At 40.3% G+C, this 23,292-nt stretch overlaps 1 protein-coding gene across 8 annotated transcripts; it reads left to right on the top strand.

Annotated features, from left to right (window-relative positions):
* Positions 1–3,729: 3,729 nt before the first annotated feature.
* On the top strand, positions 3,730–22,732 carry LOC115590873 (interleukin-6 receptor subunit beta-like). Of its 8 annotated transcripts, none has more exons than XM_030432353.1 (18): positions 3,730–3,777; positions 5,562–5,663; positions 5,788–5,866; positions 8,465–8,588; positions 8,695–8,742; positions 10,472–10,629; positions 10,814–10,956; positions 11,050–11,083; positions 12,537–12,659; positions 13,143–13,219; positions 14,541–14,769; positions 14,865–14,996; positions 15,296–15,394; positions 15,518–15,673; positions 15,808–15,963; positions 16,076–16,145; positions 16,519–16,594; positions 21,863–22,732. In XM_030432353.1, exons 3-18 carry the CDS (start codon positions 5,824–5,826, stop codon positions 22,190–22,192), a joined length of 1,998 nt encoding a protein of 665 aa, XP_030288213.1. In that variant the 5' UTR covers positions 3,730–3,777; positions 5,562–5,663; positions 5,788–5,823; the 3' UTR covers positions 22,193–22,732. The 8 variants fall into 8 exon arrangements, with proteins under 8 accessions (XP_030288213.1, XP_030288207.1, XP_030288212.1 ...); XM_030432347.1 differs by having other exon boundaries at positions 5,788–7,792; XM_030432348.1 differs by having other exon boundaries at positions 3,732–3,777; positions 5,791–7,792.
* Positions 22,733–23,292: the final 560 nt, after the last annotated feature.

Raw genomic sequence — 23,292 nt, 5'->3', positions numbered from 1 at the left:
CACTGGGAGGCGCCACTGCAACATCTTCAGCTGTGGGCCACTGGTTGCTGTGGTCCTTAAAGGGTAACTCATCCTGACAACTGCAGTTAACTGAAAGGACAATTTGTCAGTGAAGTCTTTATAATTACATATTTTGACACACACACACACACATAAATATATATATATACATATATATATATATATATATACACACACACACACATCAGTGGCGAACCGTGGCCCTGGACCCTGGGCCTTCACTAGGACCATCGGGCCACAATTTGCAATAAACAATCAAACAAAGCAATAAAAATAATAGCCAGAGCCCTACATCTGACATGCAAGGTCAGCATATCCTCCTGAGACCAGAAAGAAAAACATTTTTTTATACATAATTTAATTAATTGGGATGTAATAAACATATCACCAAGATGATTTTCAAAAATGTTATTGATTTATTGTTTATAACCTGTCCCTTGTAGTGGACATCAGGGTCATTCTTTTCCACAAAAAGTACATTACAAGGCACGATTTGGTAATGATAAAATAATGCATTTTCCTTTTAATTCTTTCTCATTTGATGAATATTGGAAACAAATAAACTGCTCTACTGCCTTGCTCTCTTCCTCCTCATCTCCTGACAGCGCAATGTCTTACTCTCCCTAAATAATCTTAAACAAAATCTTTCCTGCCTCCGTTTCCTGAACTATGGAAAATGGTTAGAAATGAGAAGAAGCAAGTCCCACTGTCCCCCACAAAGGACATGGGTTAAAATGTGTATTTTGAGTGGCTTAACATTAACATACACTTCTAATCTTCTATCTTAATATAATATAGTTAAGACTCTCATAAATAAAGATCAACATCCTCAGGATAAACAGAAACAATATTTCTTTATAAATTTGATCACTTAACACCCCATTGTGTGTTACATCACTAGAAAGCCCAGGATGTGCTTTACACAGGACAATAGGACTCAAATAAACAGCATGCATGGTTTTTGAAATAAAGACCTCAGTGTCATGTTAACCACAGTGGACAAAAATTAATTGCCAGGTCTTAAAAAGGTTTCTTTGCCCTAAATGGCTTCACAACACACAAAGGCCATTCAGTAAAACAAGGCACACAAAGCTGGCTGTAAACAAAAAAGTGTTAAAAAAAACAGAATATGTTTTATATTTTAGTAGTCACCTGGAATGGTTTTTAATTAACAGGTGTGTCTTGCCAAGAGTTAATTTGTGTTATTTCTTGCCTTCTTAATGTGTTTGAGACCATCAGTTGTGTTGTGCAGAGGTAGTGTTGGTACTCAGTTCTATACAGTGAACCATTTAGCCATGAATGCATTAAGAAGGCAAGAAATTCCACAAATTACTCGACAAGGCTTACCTGTAAATTGAAAACCATTCCAGGTGACTACCTCTTGAAGCTGACTGAGAGAATACCGAGTGTGCAAAGCTGTCATCAAAGCAAAAGGTGGCTACTTTGAAGAATCTAAAATATAAAACATATTCTGGTTTGTTGAACACTTTATTGTTTACTACATAATTCCATATGTGTTCCTTCATAGTTTTGATGTCTTCAATATTAAACTACAATGTAGAAAATAATAAAAATAAAGAAAAAACATTGAATGAGAAGGTGTGTCCAAACTTTTGACTTGTACTGTATGTTTAGCTGGAATAAAAGTAAAATGTCTAGAATATTCATCTATTCCCTTAAAATATATACCATCTGAACACATCAGTGAAAAGAGTAACTCTCAGTTGTTTATCAGTAGTTTCATCCAGTGGAGGCATCGCTGCAGCTTGTACAAGACATTACTGTTTTATTCTGAAATCAAGTACTCTGTGTGTGTGTGGTGATAAGGTTAAGGGTGCAAATGGGTGGTAGCAGACAGCTGATTGACACCAGTCATGTGTCTGTCATAAACCACATGTAGGGCCCTGAGGTGACACAGAGTCGCAGCAGTAGAGCTCTGTGTTCCGGGCTGTTTGTGGTGCAGCATCACTGGGCCTCCTACCCCACCTGTGTCGGCCTCTTGCTCAACATGTGGCGGCTGAGGTTCTGGTTTGGGCTCAGGCAGCTGTGCGATGTAAATCACAAGGCCGATGTGCAGATCAAACTTTCTTAGAACAGCCCGGTGCTCAGGGATCAGGTCGAACTGCATGATCTCACACAGCAGAGGGTAGTATCTGGACACATGAGCTTTGACCTGAAAGTAGAGGTGAGATGAGACAGAGAGAGAGAGAGTGAGACAAAAAAAACACTTTTAGGCACTTAAATCTCATTTATATCAGTCATTGTCTGTGGGCAGATTGTGGTACAGTCACAGGGGGTCTGAAAGTTAACTGCAATGATGAGTGTCAGAACAATACGAGAAGAGTGTTGCATCTACTTAGAAATCGTATTAGATATCAATGGAGGTAGCTGAATAGGTGCAATTCTCATATACACTTACTACCAATCCGCTACCACTTAAGGGTCAACAGTCGCAGTGATGGTGCAGTGGGATATGAACGTATCACGTTTGTTCCTTACTTGAGCAGTCATCTCTGGCGTTCTGGCGAATCTTGTTTGTGTTCATACGTCAGACTGCTGGTCTCCTGCTTCGACAGGTTGGGCTTCGACTTTCCTTTGAAACCTTGACCACTCACACATACAGATGCACACAGTTACAGTCACAGCCATTTTATTTTTTCTATTATGATACATTATCTCCAAACTGCTTCAAGAAGCAACACAGCCTGAAGAGCTATTCACAGTCTAACTAAGAGTCCATTTCCTTTGACCTGGCAACTGAACACATGCAAAGCAACAAGGTGCAGACAGTGATTTCTTCCCTACCTGCTTTCCACAGTAAGGTCCTCTGCTGGTCTTCAAACATCACATTCAGCCCTCTGGGAAATGCACACACACAAATTCATCCTGCTCGGTACAGCTTATGCCTCTAAGCACAACATGCTTATATTCTGTCAAACTTAAAATGTTAGTAAGAGGTACATGTATATTGAATATTTTGAATATAAAATTTTTTGCTGCTTCAACAAACCAATAATATTCATGGTCTATCTAATTTGATGCACAGTTGTGGCACCTTTACAGTAAGAAATAAATGTATGTATAAAGCAGGGCCTATTATTATTATTATGGTTATTGGAAAAAAATGAAGATCGCTTAAAAATGAAGTCCATCCTGCGATCCTTTTTAACAAAGTGTGCAATGGCTGGGTCATACAGCCCAGCTGGGATGTTTTTGAGCTGCTTTGGTTAAGCAACTCAAATTATTGAATCCCGCGCTGTTAGCCACGGTAGCGGTTGTAACGTTAGCTGCTAGCTTGAAAATGCCTCTGGTAGCTCTTGCTAGATTGCACCAATCCTGGCAAGGCGGGTGATGGTCGACCTTTCCGGACAATTTCAAGTTCATCCTGAAAAGGCAATCTTGAAAATGGAGTTTCAATAAATCCAGTAATCATACAGCTTTCTTCACTACTAACTGCCGCCATTTCATATGCTCTATTTGTCTCCTGTTCGTTCTTCTCCTCACTTTGTCGCTGAAATCTTTCGCGGGTCGCCTTCCTTAAATCAGAGACGTTCTAAAGCCCCTGTACAGACTTTTCATTTAGTGTTGATTTTGGCGGCCCCGCTGGACGAAAGCGGTAGTGTTTTGCCGGAATGAAGACTGCATTTCCCATGAGCTCTAGCGCCCACTGTCGTGAAGACGTTTGTCTGGACGGCGCGTGTAGATTTGTTTTGGATTTTGTTTTTAGCAGCTATCTACAGCGTGCATATGGACGAGGTAATGTGTCTATTTGTATTTCTACTTAATATAATATTACCCGCGACCCGCATGGATAAAGCGGAAGAAAACGAAACGAAACTTAATATAATATGCCGCCGGTGAAACAAAGTAATGCTGCTGTTGCGCTGCAATTTCCCAGCTATATATATTACCCACGGTGCTACAGAGCTAGCGTTACAGCAAAGTCACAGTGATTGTGATGGATGTTTTGTTCTAAGTAAGAAACTGAATCATTTATAATGACAGAGGATATTACCGATGCATCGTTGCATTCGGCTGGGCTAAAGCATACACACAGCTGAAATGGATGCGTGATCTAAGACGTTTGTTGTCGTTTTCACGAGTGTAGTATCTAGAGCTAATCTAGTGGTAACGTTAGCCAGCTTTGTTGTAACAACATAAATTCATGTATTGCTGTAAACTACGCCCCGCATTACATTTCATAAATGAAATAACATTTACAAACCTGTCTAGGAGGAATCGGGCAAATTCTGGATCCGACCCTCCCTTCAAGCAGTGGCGGTTCTAGACCAGTTTTAATAGGGGGGCCAGGTTGGGGCCGGCTTTTTTGTTAGGGGGCACATACAACCCGTAAAAAAGGATAAATCCCTCATTCAGACAAAGCAGTGTTTACAATTTCAGCAATTTTGATTGGGTAGTAAACTGCTGAGACACTTTATTTCTGCCTTTCCCTTCAGAACAAAATCATAGCAAGAAATCTGTCATTGTATTATTAATGCAGACTCACTGTCAGGGGGCCACAGGGGGGTCCAGACTCAGAGTTACGGGGGCACTGGCCCCTGTTGGCCCCCCCCCTAGAACCGCCCCTGCCTTCAAGCCCCGCAACTCTCTCCATCTCTGGAAGGAATCGCCAATGTTTATCCGTGTTTTAGCCCTAGCTCGATCGGATTCCCTCTTGGCCTTTCGTTGGTCTTCGGTTCGAATTCTTTTTCTTTTCTTTGTCTCATTATCAGCCATGACAAAAGTTTTAGCTCGGTTAGCACTGGCTAGCGTAGCAACAAAACAGCTATGCCGTATCCTGAATGTCGTCAGTTCCGGTCTGACTGCCGTAAATCGTTTCGTCAGTGGTCCGACCCGACCAATGCCTTTCAGAGGTATAGAATTAGACTACTTAGAAAAAGCGTATCTTCACGCTGATGGGCTCATTTGCTGTTGTAGGTAACAGAGACACATCAGCAGAAACCAGAGACTTTTCTATATCCAGTTAAAAACTCCGTACAGGGGCTTTAATGCTAGGTATTCGCGAATGCCCGGAAGATGCCGTGAAATGATCCCGCCCCCAACTCAGCGAAATATGATTGGCTAAGACACCTGTCAATGTCAAATTCATGCCACATTCACTTGAATTACACGGGCCTTCGTTGCTGCTACCGAAGGCCCTGCGAGGGGAGTAATTTACCCAGATACCAACAGAAGAAAAATTGTGATTGGTCCATTTCTCGTTCCGTTATTTTAACCCACTGTGTGCCAAGACAAGTGAGTCCAAGTTTGTAATCGCCTAATCTACAAATTATTAATATTATTTTAGTGAATAAAAACAAATAAATAAGTAAATAATATATAATTCAATACATTTATTTGGAGTACACAAAATTATTTCAATATTTTTTCTTGGGCCTTCACTGAATACCTAGAAGGCCCAGAGGGTTCCCCTCTGCTAAAATGTTTTTACATCAAGCAGTGTCACAAAAAACAGAGAATCAGTGTACAAACAGTCGCACTGCACGTTACGTTAATTTACCCTTAACTTTCCCCTTAAGTGCCGAATCGGAAGCTGGCGAATCGGAGGCTAACTTCAGCGTCGTACTGCACCAAGGGGGTAAACGCTCCAGGGTTCGATTCAACCGAATTAAACAAGGCAGGTGTGAAAACGCCCTTAATGTTGTGGCTGATTGCTGTATATTTTATCCATTCAGTTTTCTCCTCTTAAAGTGAAAGTCCCACCAACTGATGACACAACAGTAACTGTCATTTTCCAAACTTCAGCAGAATCACATCAAGCTGGGGACAGCAAAGAGGATCATGGACGAGTACATGAACAGAGTGGTCAACATTAGAAAAGAAAGTAAGATGTACTTTGTCCAGAATAGCTGTGCTCTTTCTTGCATTCTTGTTAAAGCTGCTGATCGAGGCAGAGATGGGGAACAACCTTCTGACTATTATGGATGAGTATTTGAACACCAATGACTCAGAGCTGAACAGCATCTCTGCCTTCCACATTTCTAACAAGATCGGCCCTACCCTAACCCTACAGTAAGACCTATCTGTAGCCAAAAGAAAATGACTGAGAGATAAAGAAGCGATCACAAATCCAGCTGCTGCTTCAGAACCACGGACAGCGCAATGGAGTTATCAATACAGGGCAGTTACTTAATACAGCCACAGATTCTCACTTGCACAAACATCAGTCAGATAAAGAAACAATGAACCAGGCAGACTAGACTAACGTATTGAACTGAACGACCCATCAGCCCCTGCACTCTCCTTCTCTGCAAAGAGAGGATGGCAGGTTAAAAAAGGGGGGAGGGGTACATGCAAATCCGTTACTCCTCCTCCTCTTCACTGCTCCTCTTGCACATGAGATGAGAAGTAACCTCTTAAAAATGAAAGAGCAAGTGATTCGGTGTGAAACTTGTAGAAATGGGAAATGGGAAAAGAATGAGGATGTAAGAGGAGGAGCAGTTGCAGGAGAATGGTCTGTGGTCTCTCAGGACTATGAGAGCTTTATTACCATCAACATGGGCACCATTGTTTATTTTGAGTCAGTACTTGGTGAAGCGTCAAATGTGTATTAAACCAACGCTGAAAATAGTCCCAGACAAATACTGTATAGTCTGTATTCCTTCAAACAAGCGAAAGACAAAAAGTTGCTTGCCGCGGGCGTAAGTGAAAAGACCAATAATATCCTAATATGCTCAAAATAGAGACAACAAAGAGGGTTAAAGTGTACAATATGTCCCTTCTGCCACAAGGGTGCCCTGCAACTTTTGATTCTGCTCTGATCCTGAGCCATTTACAGACGGGAGGAGAGCTCAGACATTACCTTGTAACTTTGGGATTAAGAAGTGTATCTTTCTTTACTCCTGTTTATCAGCCTGACATCCGTTTTCAGGTGTTGGTCCTGCAGGGGAAATGTACTTTACTCCATGCTCGCTAACATGAGCTTAAAGCTAATGTACAGTAAAATCATCAAGCTGTTTGCAGTCGATACCTGAATAAATGATCATATGTGATATGACTCAGGCACAAATGTTCACAGAGGTAATGTTTGAACGTTTTCATCCTGTAAAGTTTAGTCTCTTTCGCCAATTTTCCTATCCAGGAAGTAGGATGACTGGGTGACTAATAATGAAATGACTTAACTTGAGTAAACTTCTCTGGGTTTGAACATTTGGGATGATTTAAGTAAACAACTCAACAAAATACGGTATATAGCAAAGATTTTTAGACATTTAAATGTAGGATTTCTACGAAATATGTCTTCAAAATGTCCTCACCAAATTAAATAGTCCAAACTAAAGTTCAACTGACTGAGATGATGGTGGACATAGAAACACAAGACAGGCGTAGGTGTCTGTGCTGTTACTGTAGTTTCCACAGTCAGTTATTTTTGAATGTCAGCCTGATAGAACAAAGACAGTTGTAGGGAAACTGACTTAAAAAAAAAGAAAGAAATCAACAAAATGACTTCAAAGAAGCCACTTTCGGAATAGCTGTTGTGTCTGCATGCAGTGCGTCGACGCAGCCTCCCCCCACCCCTGACACTCTGTGGTTTACTGCAGCTCATTTAACCTGAGAGACATGAAACTTCTGTGACATTTCTGAGAAAAGACGACTGAGTTACATGAAGGCAGGTCGAATACATGGACTCTCACACGCTAAAGAATGATCTTTCGAGACTTTGCACTAAACCTCATGGAAACTGTGACATGCCGGCGTTCACTACATCTGTGTATCGTCGTGTTTATGTTCCTCATGACACTTGGCACAGGTAAATACAAATTAAACTCCTTTATCTTTTCTCTTTTTACTTAACTTAGGTGATCTTTTGACTAGTGACATTACTGTTAACCTTGATCTGATCGTAACACTACACTGTGAAGAATATCAAAGGTGCAATAAGTGATTCTAGAGAAACGTAGTTGATCAATTCCAGGTCGCTTTGGGTTGGCGGGCCTGCCTGGCCACCAAGCTGCTGTCGCTATTTGACAACCTGTTACATATCGTGCCTTCAGTCAGACATGTGAAAGTGAGAATTCTATTGCAGTAAAAGTAAAACAGCCACAACATGTTGGTTAGCTTATCAGCATCATGTGGTTTCCACCAAGATGGCTATCGCACCGAGTGGCTCTGTGTACCCTTACTTGAAGTGCCTCGATAGTTTTGTCTAGACCGATATTTCACACTTTGGCCTTGTTATCTCAGTTTTGAGCTTGAGTCAAGGTTCAGTGCCTGGATTGATAGACTAAAACTCCTATGTGATTCACAGTAGAGCTAAAATGAAATGAGGAAATACAAAAAAATCTTTATCCATAGGTCACTTCTATAGTAGATCAACAATTACAAAAGGTGAGAGGCTGAAGTAGTTTATTTATGGAACAACTCAGTAAAATACATGTTAAAAGTAATACATTTTTGTTTATTGAAATGTGTTTCCTCTAAGGATCAACATGTGAGGCTCCTTCCACTCTGCAGTGCTTCAGAAGAAGCTCTGTTGAGGTCATTTACGTGTGTGAATGGACGATGAATACGACTGAGAGCGATGTCTCATATGACCTTTACATTGAGTGAGTAGTGTTCAGTGTTTGAGCTGCAATATTTCATGGATTAATTCAATATTTAATGGTGATTATCTTCTCTTTACTATTTTGTGAATGTGTATTGCTGTAACAGATACGAGGCACAAGGGATACTATCAGCCCTATTAGGCCCTGTCCGCACGTACGCAAGTATTCTTTAAACATTTTCTTTTTGACTTTGACCTTTCATACAATCACAAGTGGTAGGGGTGTAAAGATCTACCAATATGAACCAGAAATCGCTTTTTTAAGATTCGAGATACGAGCCATCGATATAAATGTACTAGGAACTGCCCAGTTCTGAAGCTAACAATTGGTTGACTGACGCTTAGCTTTGCTGCTAATTCTGCGCAGAGTCTCCAAATTTGTTGAAGGTCAAAGTTCAGAGCGAGACTCTCTCGTTACTTTAATGAGAGTTAAGTAAGCGCACCACCTCAGTTGCTGTTGGATCTATGCCTGTGAGGGATAAACAAAAACAACATGTGCAACAATGCTGACATGGTTCACAGTGTGCCGACAAGGGAAAACAGCTGGATTTTAAAAGAAAGAAGGAAAACTGGTCGTTTGCAGGGTCTCTAGAACAGTCAGGAAGTTTTGTATGAGATCGTCTTATGAGGGAGCGATGCACATCCCTAATAACTGGCCTGAAAATTTTGGAATTGATTGGCGTATCTGAGTTATGGTACTCTGGGACTGCAGAGCTGTGGAGGGGAACTTTGGTTGTCTATAACCAAAGTGAGAGCTGTGTCGGTATCAAGAGCCGAACTGAGAGCATTTAAGTATCATCACAAGTGATCGGAAAAAGGAGAGTGAGACGTACAGGTGTTTGAGTGCTGCAGGCATTGTGTAACACTGGAGGCGTTGTGCAACACTGGACTGTCGAGGTGAAGAGGAAGCTGAGTTTTCGGGCTCAGCCTTAAAGCTAGGGGTGAAGAGGTCAGACATCTGCAGGGAGCTTGGATTTGGAGGCTAGTTCTTGGCGGTGATGCCGGGCAGACCCAGAACTTGTCAGAGGGATTACATGTCACAACTGATGGGTGGGTGGATGGATTGTATCGTTATTACAGATTGTGTCGTAGCAGGATGGATGTTATATTGTCTGCACTTAGAGACAGACAACTTGACAGTGAAACACAATCATGGGAAAGAGACAAAAAACAGCTGTTGAATGTCTTTTTTGAAAGAAGCATTATCCAGGAGGATTCTGTGAGGTGCAGTCACGTTTCACTGCCTCATCATTTCTGTCCTTGTTTTTTAAAAAAAGTTTCCTCGTTATCAGCCCTGGCTTCCGTAACATTCAGAAAAACAACTAAAATTAAATAAATAAGTCAACAGTAAGTAAAAGTAGTCCATGTATTTTTTGCAACTAAGCAACAAACCACGTATTATACAATCTGCTTCCTGTGTATACTGGCACATGCATGCCAAGCGCAGAAGCTCATCTAGACAGACATCCTCTTTGTATTGTAACCCTGTTCAGAAGAATACTCATGTACGTGTGGACTAGCCCTTAGTGTTCAAATATAGAGATTGTCTCTGAAGTGAACCCCTCAGCCAGGCTGTTGGCTGCCACTGAGACAGTCATTAAAAACTAATGTTGTTTTTCCCAAACATTGTTCTGACCCTCAAGACTTTATTCTCATTTCTAGAGGAGAACCCAAAGTTTCCAAAGATAACCAGTTTTGTAGTAATTGTTGAGTCATGTGTCTAAAATGATGCATAAGGTATCTAGAATATTTGCAGTCTCTCGTTGTTTTTGTTTTACTCATAACAAATGTTTAAGGAAGAGTTGGAACCGCCGTCTCCATGATGAGATGGTCTCAGTTTCTGCTGCCTTCACTTCGCTCATAGCTCTGTGTTTTCATCCGTAGGGAAATTGTCAAAGACTGTCGCCGCGTTAAGGAGACCACATGTTCGATGCATGAGGATGCTCTTATCACAAAGCGTCCAGTTGAAATTTGGGTGGCAGCTCATGTCGGGAACTCCAGCTGCACGTCACCCAGGAGGTCTGTGGAACTACAGCAAAAAGGTACTGGATGCTCCTCTCATTTCACTCAACAACGTGTGAGGTTAAAACACAGCATTGTTCTTTCCGAGCAACAAGTTAACTGAGCACAAATTGACAGCTGGATCAGTTTTGTAGTGTAAAGACACTACAAAAAGTAGAGAAATGTAAAAAAGCATACATAAAATAATTTGCTTTTTCTCAACAGTAAAGCATGACGTACCAAAAGACATCTCTATGTCCTGGTTAAAAAACAACCTCAGTTTGAGTTGGACAGCAGTGGAGGAGTATCCAGCTTTAGCCGAGGTCCGGTTCAGACGTCTTGAGCACCCGACCGATTCCTGGGAGACAGTAAGGCAAATTTCTCTCTTAAAATTTCGAAGGTGTTTTTTTTTTTCTTCACATCAAATTACATTTAAACTTTCATCGCTCTTGCTGTTACAGAGAATGACAAATACCACACATGAGCCCTCTAAATGTGAGTAGTGTCATGTTTCATATTTTTAGAATGTTTTTTTTTTTATTATCCCTGAAAAGTGAATTCAGCCTCGTTCTGTGTTCGCTCTATTCGTCATGTGCTTCTTGGGGATCTATCTCTGAGACACAGTCAAAGGTCAGATCAATGTTTTAGTTTTAGCCTGCTGATTTCGGTTCTCATATTTAGGTTTCTGCCATCCATTTTCTACAAAGCACAATTAGTTTTTTTGGACTGCTGTACTGTATTTGTCATGTGGACACAGAAGTGGCTCACCACTATATAGGGCTCCTATCAAAAGACCAAGACCAGCAGTGTGTTAGTCCACAAAGTCTTATCTGTCAGTGGCCTTCAACTCTAAGCCCTCAGTCCTGTTGAAGATGGTCAATAGTCGGGGAGCCTAAGTCTCAAAAATTGGTTGAACCTGACATGGTCTGCCATACTTTCTATTTGTGTTTTTTCTTTTAACTTTGACCCTTAGAACCAATAATTGGAGGGTCTGCTCTTTTAAGAGTAATTTTTTCAGTGGATGTTAACAACACATGTGTTCTGTGTATCTGGAATCCATTTATTGACAGCCTAACCAACCCACTGAGGAGTTAAGGGAAAAAATCATATTTCACATTTTTCTGATAAAAAATATAGGATACATACACTAAAATGGCCACATTTTTCTTTCGCGATATTTCCGGCAGAGCAGACCCTCCAACTATTGGTTCTTAGGGTCAAAGTTAACAGAAAAAACACAAATAAAAAGTATGGCAGACCATGTCAGGTTCAACCCATTTTATTGAGCTTTTGAGACTTTGGCTCCCCAACTACAAAGAAATAGTTTCATGTAAATGTTAAAAGGATGGGTAGTGTACTCTTTTGGTACAATACCCAATACTGCATTTGCTGAAGACTATTTGTTGCAGTGTCCTACAGGTGTTGCGATATTCCAGTCCATTCTCGCTCCCAACACATCAGATACAGCAGGCTGGTCAATGGCCTCAGACTTTTGACACTGTTGACAATTTGACGCTGTACCCCTCTATCGTCACTTCCTGAAGCGCCTCCCTAGTGGACTCCCAAGTGTAAAGAGCAAGAAAAGTCAGAATTGGGGGGTGCTTGGGGTGGTTACAATTGACTTTCCCTCCGGAGACTGGGGTTCACGTCCCATTTTTTCACATCCCCACAAGGGTGTGATTTGTTATGTAACGTGACCTAATTGACACAAGTTATTTCTCATGAGTGATGGACGTAGGTCACTTGCGTAAGGCTATGTGACGTGAGTTACCGCACTTACCTAAATGTTGTTATTTTAACACAAGTTTGACCTCATCCTTTAGACCCATTACATCACTGTGGCTTTGGTCTTATATATAATTGGAAAAACTAATTGTTGCCAGCTTGATAGCAATAACTGACATGTCAAATTAATTTGATGTCTTTTTTTTCCTTTTTATTTGAACAGGGTCGGTCATTGTTGTGAATCTGTTGAAGTTTACACCTTACCAGGTTCAGATCAGACAGAGGTCCAGTCACGTCCGTAATCCCCTGTGGAGCGACTGGTCTCCAGTTGTGACGGTTCCTGCAGGTGACACCACAGATTTCATATTGTACTGGCACTTTGGACTTTCAATCCATAGTTCTAATTGAATTGACCAAATCAAAACCATCAGACAGAAGTTAAAGCTGCTCTAGACATAATGTAAACGTCTGATTAATTTACAAACCTGAACCATTTAGAGTCTCGTCAAATCCCCGCTGACTGATATCTGTAACCTGTACTCTCGTCTTAAAACTGTTGCTTCAGGTATGAATAATGGGCTGAAATCATTGTTGCACACTGGATACCATAAGTCCAAACTCTAATATGAAACATAACAGCTGGCATTATTACTATTTCTGTGATTTTAATTTAGCAAAATGTGTACAGGTGCCTCTTTTGGAGATTTACTGAAATGTTTAAGATCTTTCCCTCTCTAAATCACTTGTCTTTTGTGGTAAAGGTGAGACACAGAGGCTCAAACTAGGTTTAAATGTGTCTCCTCACCAATATTTTGTGTTTTAACTGCAGAGCTGGAACAAAAGCCTGAAGTCTCCATGACAACAAGACTTTTAAACGGCACTCGAAAGGTGACTCTAACGTGGAAGGTAAGAAGAGGAAAAGACGCCAAAACATTCACACCTGTGGGTTTAAAAGTTGTCACTTTTCACTGACGTGTGCTGACTTTGTCCTTTATTGTATGATAATGTGCTGTGCTTCACACAAAGGGAACAGATCTGACTCAGTGTATATTCAGAAAATCTGTCATTATGATTACACATGAACTGGTGCCTCGATTGTTGTGCTGGCTTGCACCTCGCATGGCAGCCACTACCATCAGTGCATGAATGTATGTATGAGCGTCTGCTAAATGTAAATGTCTCGCAACCTCCCTACACTTGTAGTGTGAGTGTAATCCAATTGCTAAAAGAGAGACATAGATATTATTTTTGCACATTTTCTCTAAATGTTGTGAATCCTTTTGGGAATGACATGTGACAGCCCTCGTCCAAACAATGAGACTTCATGTGCGTTCTTGAGAGCCTCGTCTCAGTATATAAGTGTAGAAATGGAGCCTGTTAACATAACCCAGTGACGTATTTTTAGCAGAACACCTAAGTTCCACAAAGAACATTTACATTTAAACTTAAAATCCAGGAGAGTGTTTCTGATACAGTCTATCATCTTAACTGCACATTCCTTCTGTGCACAATAAAACAGACAAAGCTGTTCCATTAAATACAATATAAATTACAAATTGCTATGATACAAAATCTGGTGTTTATGAATCAGAAATTTTCACATTTAACGTCCACTTTATACCAGTAAACGCACATTTTAGCTCATGGTTTCCTTGTAGTTCTTGTAGTTTTTTTGTTGAAGAGTCACTTGGCTGTAGAGGACAACAAGACTTTATACCTGAAGAGTTAAAAATAAGACACATAGGCCTATTCTCATGTAATAGTTTTAAATCAAATGTTATAATTTGCCTCAGGATCTGCTGTCAACACAGAGCACAACAGGTCAGAGGTGCATGATTTCTCACGGTTGTAACAGTTTCTTGTTGAGTCATTTTTAACAAGATCTAATAAAGTATACCAAATCTTCTACACCTCACAACACCACAATTAATTCAAATGTAAAAATTCAGGCATGCTCCCCGCTGCTACGCACTGCTAAAACATTGTCCTAAACGATTTGTGTAATCATAACACAAGAAAACAACTAGGACCTACAGGTGTGTTAGAATAACTTAAAAAATGCCCGATTATGCAAGTAAATGAGAATTTTACACTTTGAATCAAATACTTTGATGAGAAAAATAGAATTGCACTAGAGGCAGCATGAATCACTTTTGTTTCTTTCTTGTTTTTTTTTTCCATTTCGCTGATCAACCTACATCATCACTGGGCACTTTCTGCTCCTCAGCCGATGCCACATGCAGCAGCAGTCACTGGAGTGATGTACAAAGTGATGGACACACAGTCATCTCAAAGATGTCCCTGTGTGGTAAAGAGACCCGACATCAAATCAAGTGAATACCAAACTTATGTCTCGTACTCTGCGGTCAACATCTCTGTAATGGCCATGAACGCAGCAGGGTCTTCTCCTCCAGCAATCATACAAGTCCCGGCCCAACCTGCTGCAGATTTAAAAAGTATGTGAGAGTGTGTGTGTGTTTGTGTGTCCATATCATGTGTACTAATCCTTAAGTAGACTTTTAAGGCTGTTATTTCTTCTCCCCCCTTGCAGTTTGTAATGAAACGTTGATGAACAAAAAGATCAAAAAGAAAACTTGCCGCGAGTTTTATGAGCTTCGAGATGGAGATTCAAGGCCAGAAAATATCATCACAGTAACAGCAGACAAGAGGAGGAATATGAAGGGTAAGTTGAGTGTTGTGTTTTACCACACAACCTGTCTGCTCTACAGAAAGAAAAACTAGTCCCTGACCTCACCTTGCACCAGATTTATCTGATGGTTTTTCAGACAGGTGCAAAACATTATTGATAATATTACACAGATAATAAAATAGGTCACAATGCAAACAAAAAGTCTGGAGCGGAAATTCCACTGCTTGTCAGTTGTTTGCGTCATTTACTCCTGTTGTTGTACTGGTATGACTATTTTCTGTGCGCTGCACAACTACAAATCAATTTGATTGTCTTTTCTGTTTCTCTTACAGACATTCAGGAATTTGTCTGCTACCTTTACTTTGAGCACAGATGTAAACGCGGGAAACCACACACAATTGAAATGTGCCTCTTTTATAAAAAACAGGGTGGTAAGTGTCTTTAAAGCGACATTATCTATGAAATAACAGCCAGAAATCATGTTGATGGTACGGTGTCTTGTGATAGGGTAAATAGTGTCTCAGCCACTCCTACTTTTCTTTTTTCGTCTTCAGCTCCACGTATAAAACCTCAGAACTTCACTCATTCCAGTGAAACAGACAATTCCGTCAACCTGTCATGGAAAGCTATCCCCCCTGCGGACCAGCGAGGTTTCCTCACACACTACAGCCTCTGCAGCGTGAAAATTAGTTCACCGGAGGTGCGGAAAGGTGTGATGTCACTTTTCTTTTTATACCCCTTTGTCGCATTTAGCAGAAGAACTATTGCAAGACGACATGTTCGATTTGATGTGCAATTAAACATAACTGTGACAAAAACTTTCTCTGATCTCATCTCTCCTCAGAGTGCCTTAACATATCAGCCTCTGTGATAAACTACCGTCTAGAAAACTTGACACCGGGAGCGCAATACAACATCAGCCTGGCCGGAGTGACACCAGGCGGAGAGGGGCCGAATGCCCAAACAACTGTCAACACACTGCCGGAGAAGCCTGTGAATGGTATCAGACTTACAGAATCGGCTCGTGGCTTTGAAAACCAATCAACGGAGCAGTTTTTCCACATTTGGACGCTAACACATTTTTCCTGTCTTCCTCCTGTCGTTGAAATTAGTGCTGTGGAGTCTCAGCTTGCTGTTTGTGTTCTTTTTCATCTCCACAACGTGCACCTGTATCTTGAAGAGGTAGGTGACCCAACCCCCACTGTAAATGCTCTGAATGTCAAGGCTGGTGCAAGCAGGGTAACAGGGCAAGGGGTCCAAATGAGGACCTGAGGTGCTGGGCGAAACAACAAAGACACAGAGGGCTTACAGGATTGTGAGGCTAAACCAGAGAGCAAATGGTAGATAATCATGTTAGATAATGTCTGAATATTCTTTATTTTTTTTTTACTTATCCTTTAAATCTCACAGCTTACTTGTTGCTTATATTCAGTTTTACGGATACTTGAATAGCAGCTTGAATGAGATTGTCTTGTCGGTTTTCAGCCAGCTGTTCAATCTGGATGGCTCCTTTTTTTTTTTTTTTAAGTTTCCACTCTCTTCTTCTTTTACTCAGAATCAAAAACAAGATCTTCCCCCCTGTGCCAACACCTGTTATTCCAAATTTCACCCCCTATCAAGCGGAGAGTCAGGTAAGACGTCACCATAGACTCACAGCTGTGAAGGCAGTGTGAAGTTCTTGCTCTGTCTGAAACCTTTAGTCATTTAATGAAATCTCTGGGGCAATGTTTGGGGTTTTAACCATTTTGCTAATGACTTGCTCTCTTTCACACTGATCTACAGTACAATCGTATTATCCACCGTGGTGGGAGTTTCTTTTACTCACCCTCCAGCTTGTCAGTAAGTTACAGCATAAAACATCCTGGAGAATGTAAAACACTAAAGTGGGTCAAATGTAAAGCTTTCAGTGCAATAAAAAAAAAAAATCTCTGGTTTCGCCTGATAAATAGCGAGGACGCTTCACAGATAAATGCATTTTTGTGGGGGTTTGCTGGCATTTTGATTCACTCATCCTCTCCCACGCACCCGTCTTATGAAATAAATGTGCACATTATTTTTCGTTTAGATGAAATAAAAAAAACTCTACAATCTCAAGATTTCACTCGTAGTTAGAATAAAGAAAATGTGTGAAAATCAGTTAACATGTACCATTTCAGAGGGCGAATCTTAACACCCATGCAGGATAACAGCAAACAAACAGTAGTAGTTTCAGAGACCGAGATTTGGAAGATTTGACTCAGTTCGCTCTGGAAGATTAACATATTTGCACAGTTTTGTGCCGCAAAGCTCCAGTCTAGAGATTCCACAAGAGTTTCGGTGGCCTTGTTTTTATTTTCAGATATTTGTGCAAACGTCTTCATCTTCACATCAGTCATACAGCAATGATTTATTCATGTCTGAATGATTCTTAGCGGACCTCGAACAGCAGAGAGGTTATAGAAACGAAAGATGCGGATAGTTTTTCTTTTCTAGGGAAGTGCATGAAATGGAGGAAAGTCCCCAGTGAATCTGCAGAAAGACGATGTGAGAAAACCACAAACGTTTGATTTAACCACAAAGCAGAACACAGCAGGAGCAGAGCTTAAAGATATTCTTAGAGATGCATGGAGACTTCATATATATTCACTCTGATGTGTTGATATAATTGCCAAAATCAATTTTTACTTGGGAAGCCACTATATAGAGAGTAAAGCATCAAATAAAGATATCTCCAAAAATGTGGCTACAACGGATCATTAGATTTTTTTTTTTTAATGTGTATTTGTTTAATTAGTCTGAGTAAATGTACTAAGCGTCTCCTCAAACTTCAATGTTTTTCCCATAATAGTCATCACCAGGTTATTAACAACACTGAATGTTGTGGAAAGTTTGAGTGATTCTTTTCAGTAACTGTCCCTTAGAACCCCTCAGCTCTCAAATGTGAGTAATTACATCAGTGTGAGATTTCTTTAGAACCAGTTTGATTATTCAAAATATCCAGTCCTTTATTTCAGTCACATTTGGGGCTTGGAGCAAGTGATTTCAGCACTTTTTAGAATGATTGGTTTCAGAGATGCTGGTAGCTTTTTCTGATAAGCGTACAATGTGAAGGGGATACATTTTTTGAAAACGTTTCACTTGACCCGTAGAAAACTAAAGGTTTGATGGATAATAATATCATAAGCAAACAAGTCTACAGGCTTGGCAAGCTATTAGGAAGCTAGAAAGCCATTCAAAAACCCTGTCTTCCTTGGCTTCTATACACCACAACATAGCCCCAGCATGCTCGGATGGAAGATTTAGGATATGGGAGTATAGGGGGATTTTAATTTGATATTATTTGATAAAGGAGTGATGCTAACATTTGGACAGCTCTGCTTATGTGCACTGTATGTGGAATATTGAGGAATATTGTCACAAAATTGTTAATAGGTCTAGCCTGATTTTGGGTGTCAAGGTTAGTTCTGAACTCCAGGTTGTGCTCCTTGGTTTGCCTGGTCCTTACATTTACATTTACATTCAGGGCATTTCAGCAGATGCTTTTGTCCAAAGCGACCTATAATAAGTACATTTGTCACAAGAAAGAAACCACAACATATCACCGTTGATAAAGTAAGAATAAAGAATAGAACAATCTTCAAGCCCTTGTCTGAGCATAGTTGCTGCTATTTATCAGCTGTCAGCTATAACGAGACTGAACCTTTCTTTTTGTGTATATGCATATATGTCTGTACATGGAGACTGTGGTCATGTGGCCATTGTTGTTATTTACAAAATTAACATTTATTTATAAAAAAAAAACATTTCACTCATCCATTCAGTCTGATAACATCTGGAAAGTCTAGAATCTGGTTTACAGTTTTTATTGATTGCTTTGACCTGCTTAAACAAACTGGGATCCACTCGGTTTTCATCATCACTGTCTCAGCAGAGCACAAGACACCTCTTGCAAATGTGTTAACCCTTTCTCATTGGATTGACACATTTTCCCCACCCTTTTGCAGAACAGTTAACACGGATGTCATTCAAGCAGTCCAAACTCCATTGTTTTAGCTATGGTAACCAAACAGAAACCATCTGTTCCTAACTATTAGAAACTACCTACATCAGTATGAAATCACTAAAGCACCTGTTTGACACGCCTAAACACAAATCTTCAATGAGCAATCAGTCTGCAGGCCTTAAAAAGTGCAGCGGCTGTGTTGTTCTTTGCCAACATGGATGGAAGAGGTCTAAGGCAGATGAGAGTGAGAAATAGGTGCAGAGGAATGTCAAGGTTGGATGGCATGCAAGAAGATTTTTCCCTTGGTTCATTGCAAAAGAGGATAATGAATGTGATGTGGATGAGGCCATGTGGCCCCATCATCAAGACAGAAGAGACTGAGTATCAATAGTGGCTATTTCTTATACTCTACAGTAATAGATTGTTATACTTTACTGTAATATTTTATATCTTTACAGTTTTTATTGATTGCTTTGATGCAGCAGTCAACTCAAACTCCACATTTTCAAAACAGTTAACACACAGGCCGAAACAGTGGCACTCATGGTCAAAATGACTCATTTTGTTTGCAAAAGGCTCTAACCGTGCCAAAACATTTAAAATATGCAACAAAAGCTAATTTTGCCTTCAAACAACACAACTTCCAAACAAGTGTATGAGCTCTTCCAATCAACCATTACACAGTGGACAACAAAATACAGCGTAACTTTCATGCCAGTGCCATTTGTTGTCAAATTTGCCTTCTTGCAAAGAATTGAATCCAGAATCAGAAATGCTTTGATGCATTTTTTGATTCCATTGATTCTTTTTTTTCGAACTGTGGCTGAAAACTGAAATACTGTAAATATTACACAAAATATAAGAAAATAAGAAAGCTGGTAGTCTCATAGTTCACAAAACATTTCTGCAGCTTCACAGCAAGCATTTTCCTGAACAACTGACCTGTTTTAAAACATAGAAAAGAAGTTAAAGATATAAAATATTACAGTAAAGTATAACAATCTATTACTGTAGAGTATGTGAAATAGCCACTATTGATACTCAGGCTCTTCTGTCTTGACGATGGGGCCACATGGCCTCATCCACATCACATTCATTATCCTCTCTTGCAATGAACCAAGGGAAAAATCTTCTTGCATGCCATCCAACCTTGACATTCCTCGGCACCTATTTCTCACTCTCATCTGCTTTAGACCTCTTCAATCCAGGTTGGCAAAGAACAACACAGCCGCTGTACTTTTTAAGGCCAGCAGACTGATTGCTCATTGAAGATTTGTGTTTAGGCGTGTCAAACAGGTGCTTTAGTGATTTCATACTGATGTAGGTAGTTTCTAATAGTTAGGAACAGATGGTTACTGTTTGGTTACCATAGCTAAAACAATGGAGTCTGGACTGCTTGAATGACATCTGTGTTAACTGTTCTGCAAAAGGGTGGGGAAAATGTGTCAATCCAATGAGAAAGGGTTAACACATTTGCAAGAGGTGTCTTGTGCTCTGCTGAGACAGTGATGATGAAAACCGAGTGGATTCAAGTTTGTTTAAACAGGTCAAAGCAATCAATAAAAACTGTAACTTCTTTTCTATGTTTTAAAAAAGGTTAGTTGTTCAGGAAAATGCTTGCTGTGAAGCTGCAGAAATGTTTTGTGGACTATGAGACTACCAGCTTTCTTATTTTCTTATACTCTAATAGATTCTGTTTTGGTATCCATGTATTTTGTGTTATATTTACAGTATTTCAGTTTTCAGCCACAGTTCGAAAAAAAGAATCAATGGAATCAAAAAAATGCGTCAAAGCATTTCTGATTCTGGATTCAATTCTTTGCAATAAGGCAAATTTGACAACAAATGGCACTGGCATGAAAGCTACGTAGAGTAATAGGCCACAATGACAAGCAATGGTGGACCGATTTGCACTGAGTGCTGTATTTTGTATTTTGTTGTCCACTGTGTAATGGTTGATTGGAAGAGCTCATACACTTGTTTGCAAGTTGTGTTGTTCGAAAGCAAAATTAGCTTTTGTTGCATATTTTAAATGTTTTGGCACGGTTAGAGCCTTTTGCAAACAAAATGAGTAATTTCGACCATGAGTGCTACTGTCTCGGCCTGTGTGTTAACTGTTTTGAAAATGTGGACTTTGGGTTGACTGTTGCATCAAGGCAATCAATAAAAACTGTAAACTGAACTAAACTGGACGTTTACAGTGGACACACTCGATGAGGAAGCCTTGTGGAAGATCAGTAGCCCAGGTTGTCAGACTCTTTCAGCTTCGTAGGAATGAACGGGGCATTGCCGCCGCGATCACCCCAATGTGAAAACAATATAAGCCTCAGTTCACTTCCATATATTGCATCCGAAGGGGCTTAAAAACCCCATTCACACCAAGTGGTGAAGCAAGTGCACATCGCGACTTTGCACGCACTTCGACTGGCTGAGGCTCAGCCACAACAGATGGCTAAAACGTGAATGTGGTTCCTCAAAAGGACTACAAGGCGACAAACTGCTTTCTATGTGTGTCACATCCTGCACTGCCCACGCTCAGCGCCGGCAGGCCATTCTGATTTTTTGACTGGTCTGCATTTATGTATGTGTGACTTCCTTTTATAGATCAGTTTACATTTTCAGTGGGTCTCATAGTGAGGAATTGTCAGTGGACTGAATTGGCGCCACCATCTTAGGTTTCGATATCTTGTTCCATTATGCAGCTTTGGAAATGTCTCATTGTAGTTCTCTCCTTCTGTTTTTGTTCTATTTCATCTAACCTCGTTAGTTTTAACTTTTAAATTCTTCTATAACTATAGAAGGACCAAAAGGGACAACAAGCTATGAACATCACTGTTTAATGCAGTTTGTTCATATGACAATAAAGATTGATATCTTTATAAATCTTGCTGCCCTCTGCTAATGTGACCTACAACAGGAGATGCTGGAGAGAAAGGAGGAGGTCCATGAGCTGACGCTGCTCCAGCTGCATCCAGAGGTAAAGTCCGTCCACGAGGACGAAGAGGAGTCCACCATCCTCAGAAGAGACTGGGACGATGACGCTGACAAGGACGTGGAGAGCGAGAGGGGGGATTCAAGTCTGTCAGGCGGAACCAGTGATGAGTGTTTAGGTCCCGGCTCTACAGATCAGGTGCTGAGGAGATCCAAAGAAGGGGAGGCGACAGATCTGGAACAGCTGGATAACGAGATCGCCATGCTGATATACAGGAATGGTTTGGTCTTTGATGTGAAGACAGAATCTCCTTGAAGTGGGTTTGACCGCTGCACAGCACAGAACTGCACTAACAAATCATGGGCTGATGTTATTTGTCAAGCGGCAACCATTGTGGCAGGAAAATGAAGCCAACGTGGAAGCGTGGATGGCCACTCGAGGCTGGCTCCAAAATCGACTCAATACCCACAAGGCCTCATGTTAAAATGAACAACTTTACACCCAATGTACTTGTTTCCGTGTCTTTGTTTACAGCCTGGTGCAAAAAATGATTATAGTTTCTACCGCTAATTTTCCTGTTCATGACAACAGTGATTTTATACAACTCAGAGACTACCTCCATGTTTCTTACAGTCTATGGTTCTAATATTTTTTTTGTTTGCATTTGTGTTGCTGGATAAAAAGAAAAGAAAGTCAGCGAAATGATCTTGCGTGTTGAATTTTGCTGGTGACATTTTTACATGCGGTTGTGAAAGCAGGAGGGTTAATCTCTCAGTCTTTGTCAATGCATGTTGTCAATAAACTGTATCAGTATCAGTCCCTCCACATCTTTGGTCCAGACTGAAATATATCTCACCAACTGTTTAATGGATTTCTTTTGGTACCATAAGCGTCACAGACTGGCAGAGCTGCAGGTGTCGCTGTAGACTCTTGGTCTTATTACAGTTTTTCTCGATTGTTTACACACATTTTCTGAAAGCATGCCTCATACTCTCAGAACTCTACACACAAATCAAAAATCACACACACTATGAGCAAAACCCCTCAATTTTCCTGCAAAATGAAACTTGACATTCAAAACAATGTTATTTCTTCTCAAAATGGTATTTTGTTTTCAAATGACACACACAAACCATCAAATGAATAGACATTTATAAGAACCAGTTAAACACTGATGTGCTCAGTGTAAAACACTATGATGAATGGAAAACACTTCTTCATTCATCATAATGACTTAGGCCTTTTTTGTTCAGTTACACTTACTACAGTCAGTACATACATAAGTGTGTGTAAATATTTGAGAATATTGTTTTTATACTCAGAACACACAAATACACGGTAACAGATATATTTTATTTTTCCCACAAAACAATGTACACAGTGTACATCCCAACCAACACAAAGTTGCATATACA

This window comes from Sparus aurata, chromosome 11, assembly GCF_900880675.1.
Source record: "Sparus aurata chromosome 11, fSpaAur1.1, whole genome shotgun sequence".
NCBI lineage: Eukaryota > Metazoa > Chordata > Actinopteri > Spariformes > Sparidae > Sparus > Sparus aurata.
The sequence above is the reverse complement of the archived record's forward strand: the minus strand, read 5'-3'. Positions and strand labels throughout refer to the sequence as shown.

Excerpts from the sequence above, each read along its gene's own strand:
- LOC115590873 (XM_030432347.1), top strand. The coding sequence starts at position 7,687 with ATGATCTTTCGAGACTTTGCACTAAACCTCATGGAAACTGTGACATGC. Across the intron at positions 10,957-11,049 it reads CGACCGATTCCTGGGAGACA|AGAATGACAAATACCACACA; the intron begins GTAAGGCAAATT and ends TTGCTGTTACAG. Across the intron at positions 13,220-14,540 it reads AGGTGACTCTAACGTGGAAG|CCGATGCCACATGCAGCAGC; the intron begins GTAAGAAGAGGA and ends TCTGCTCCTCAG.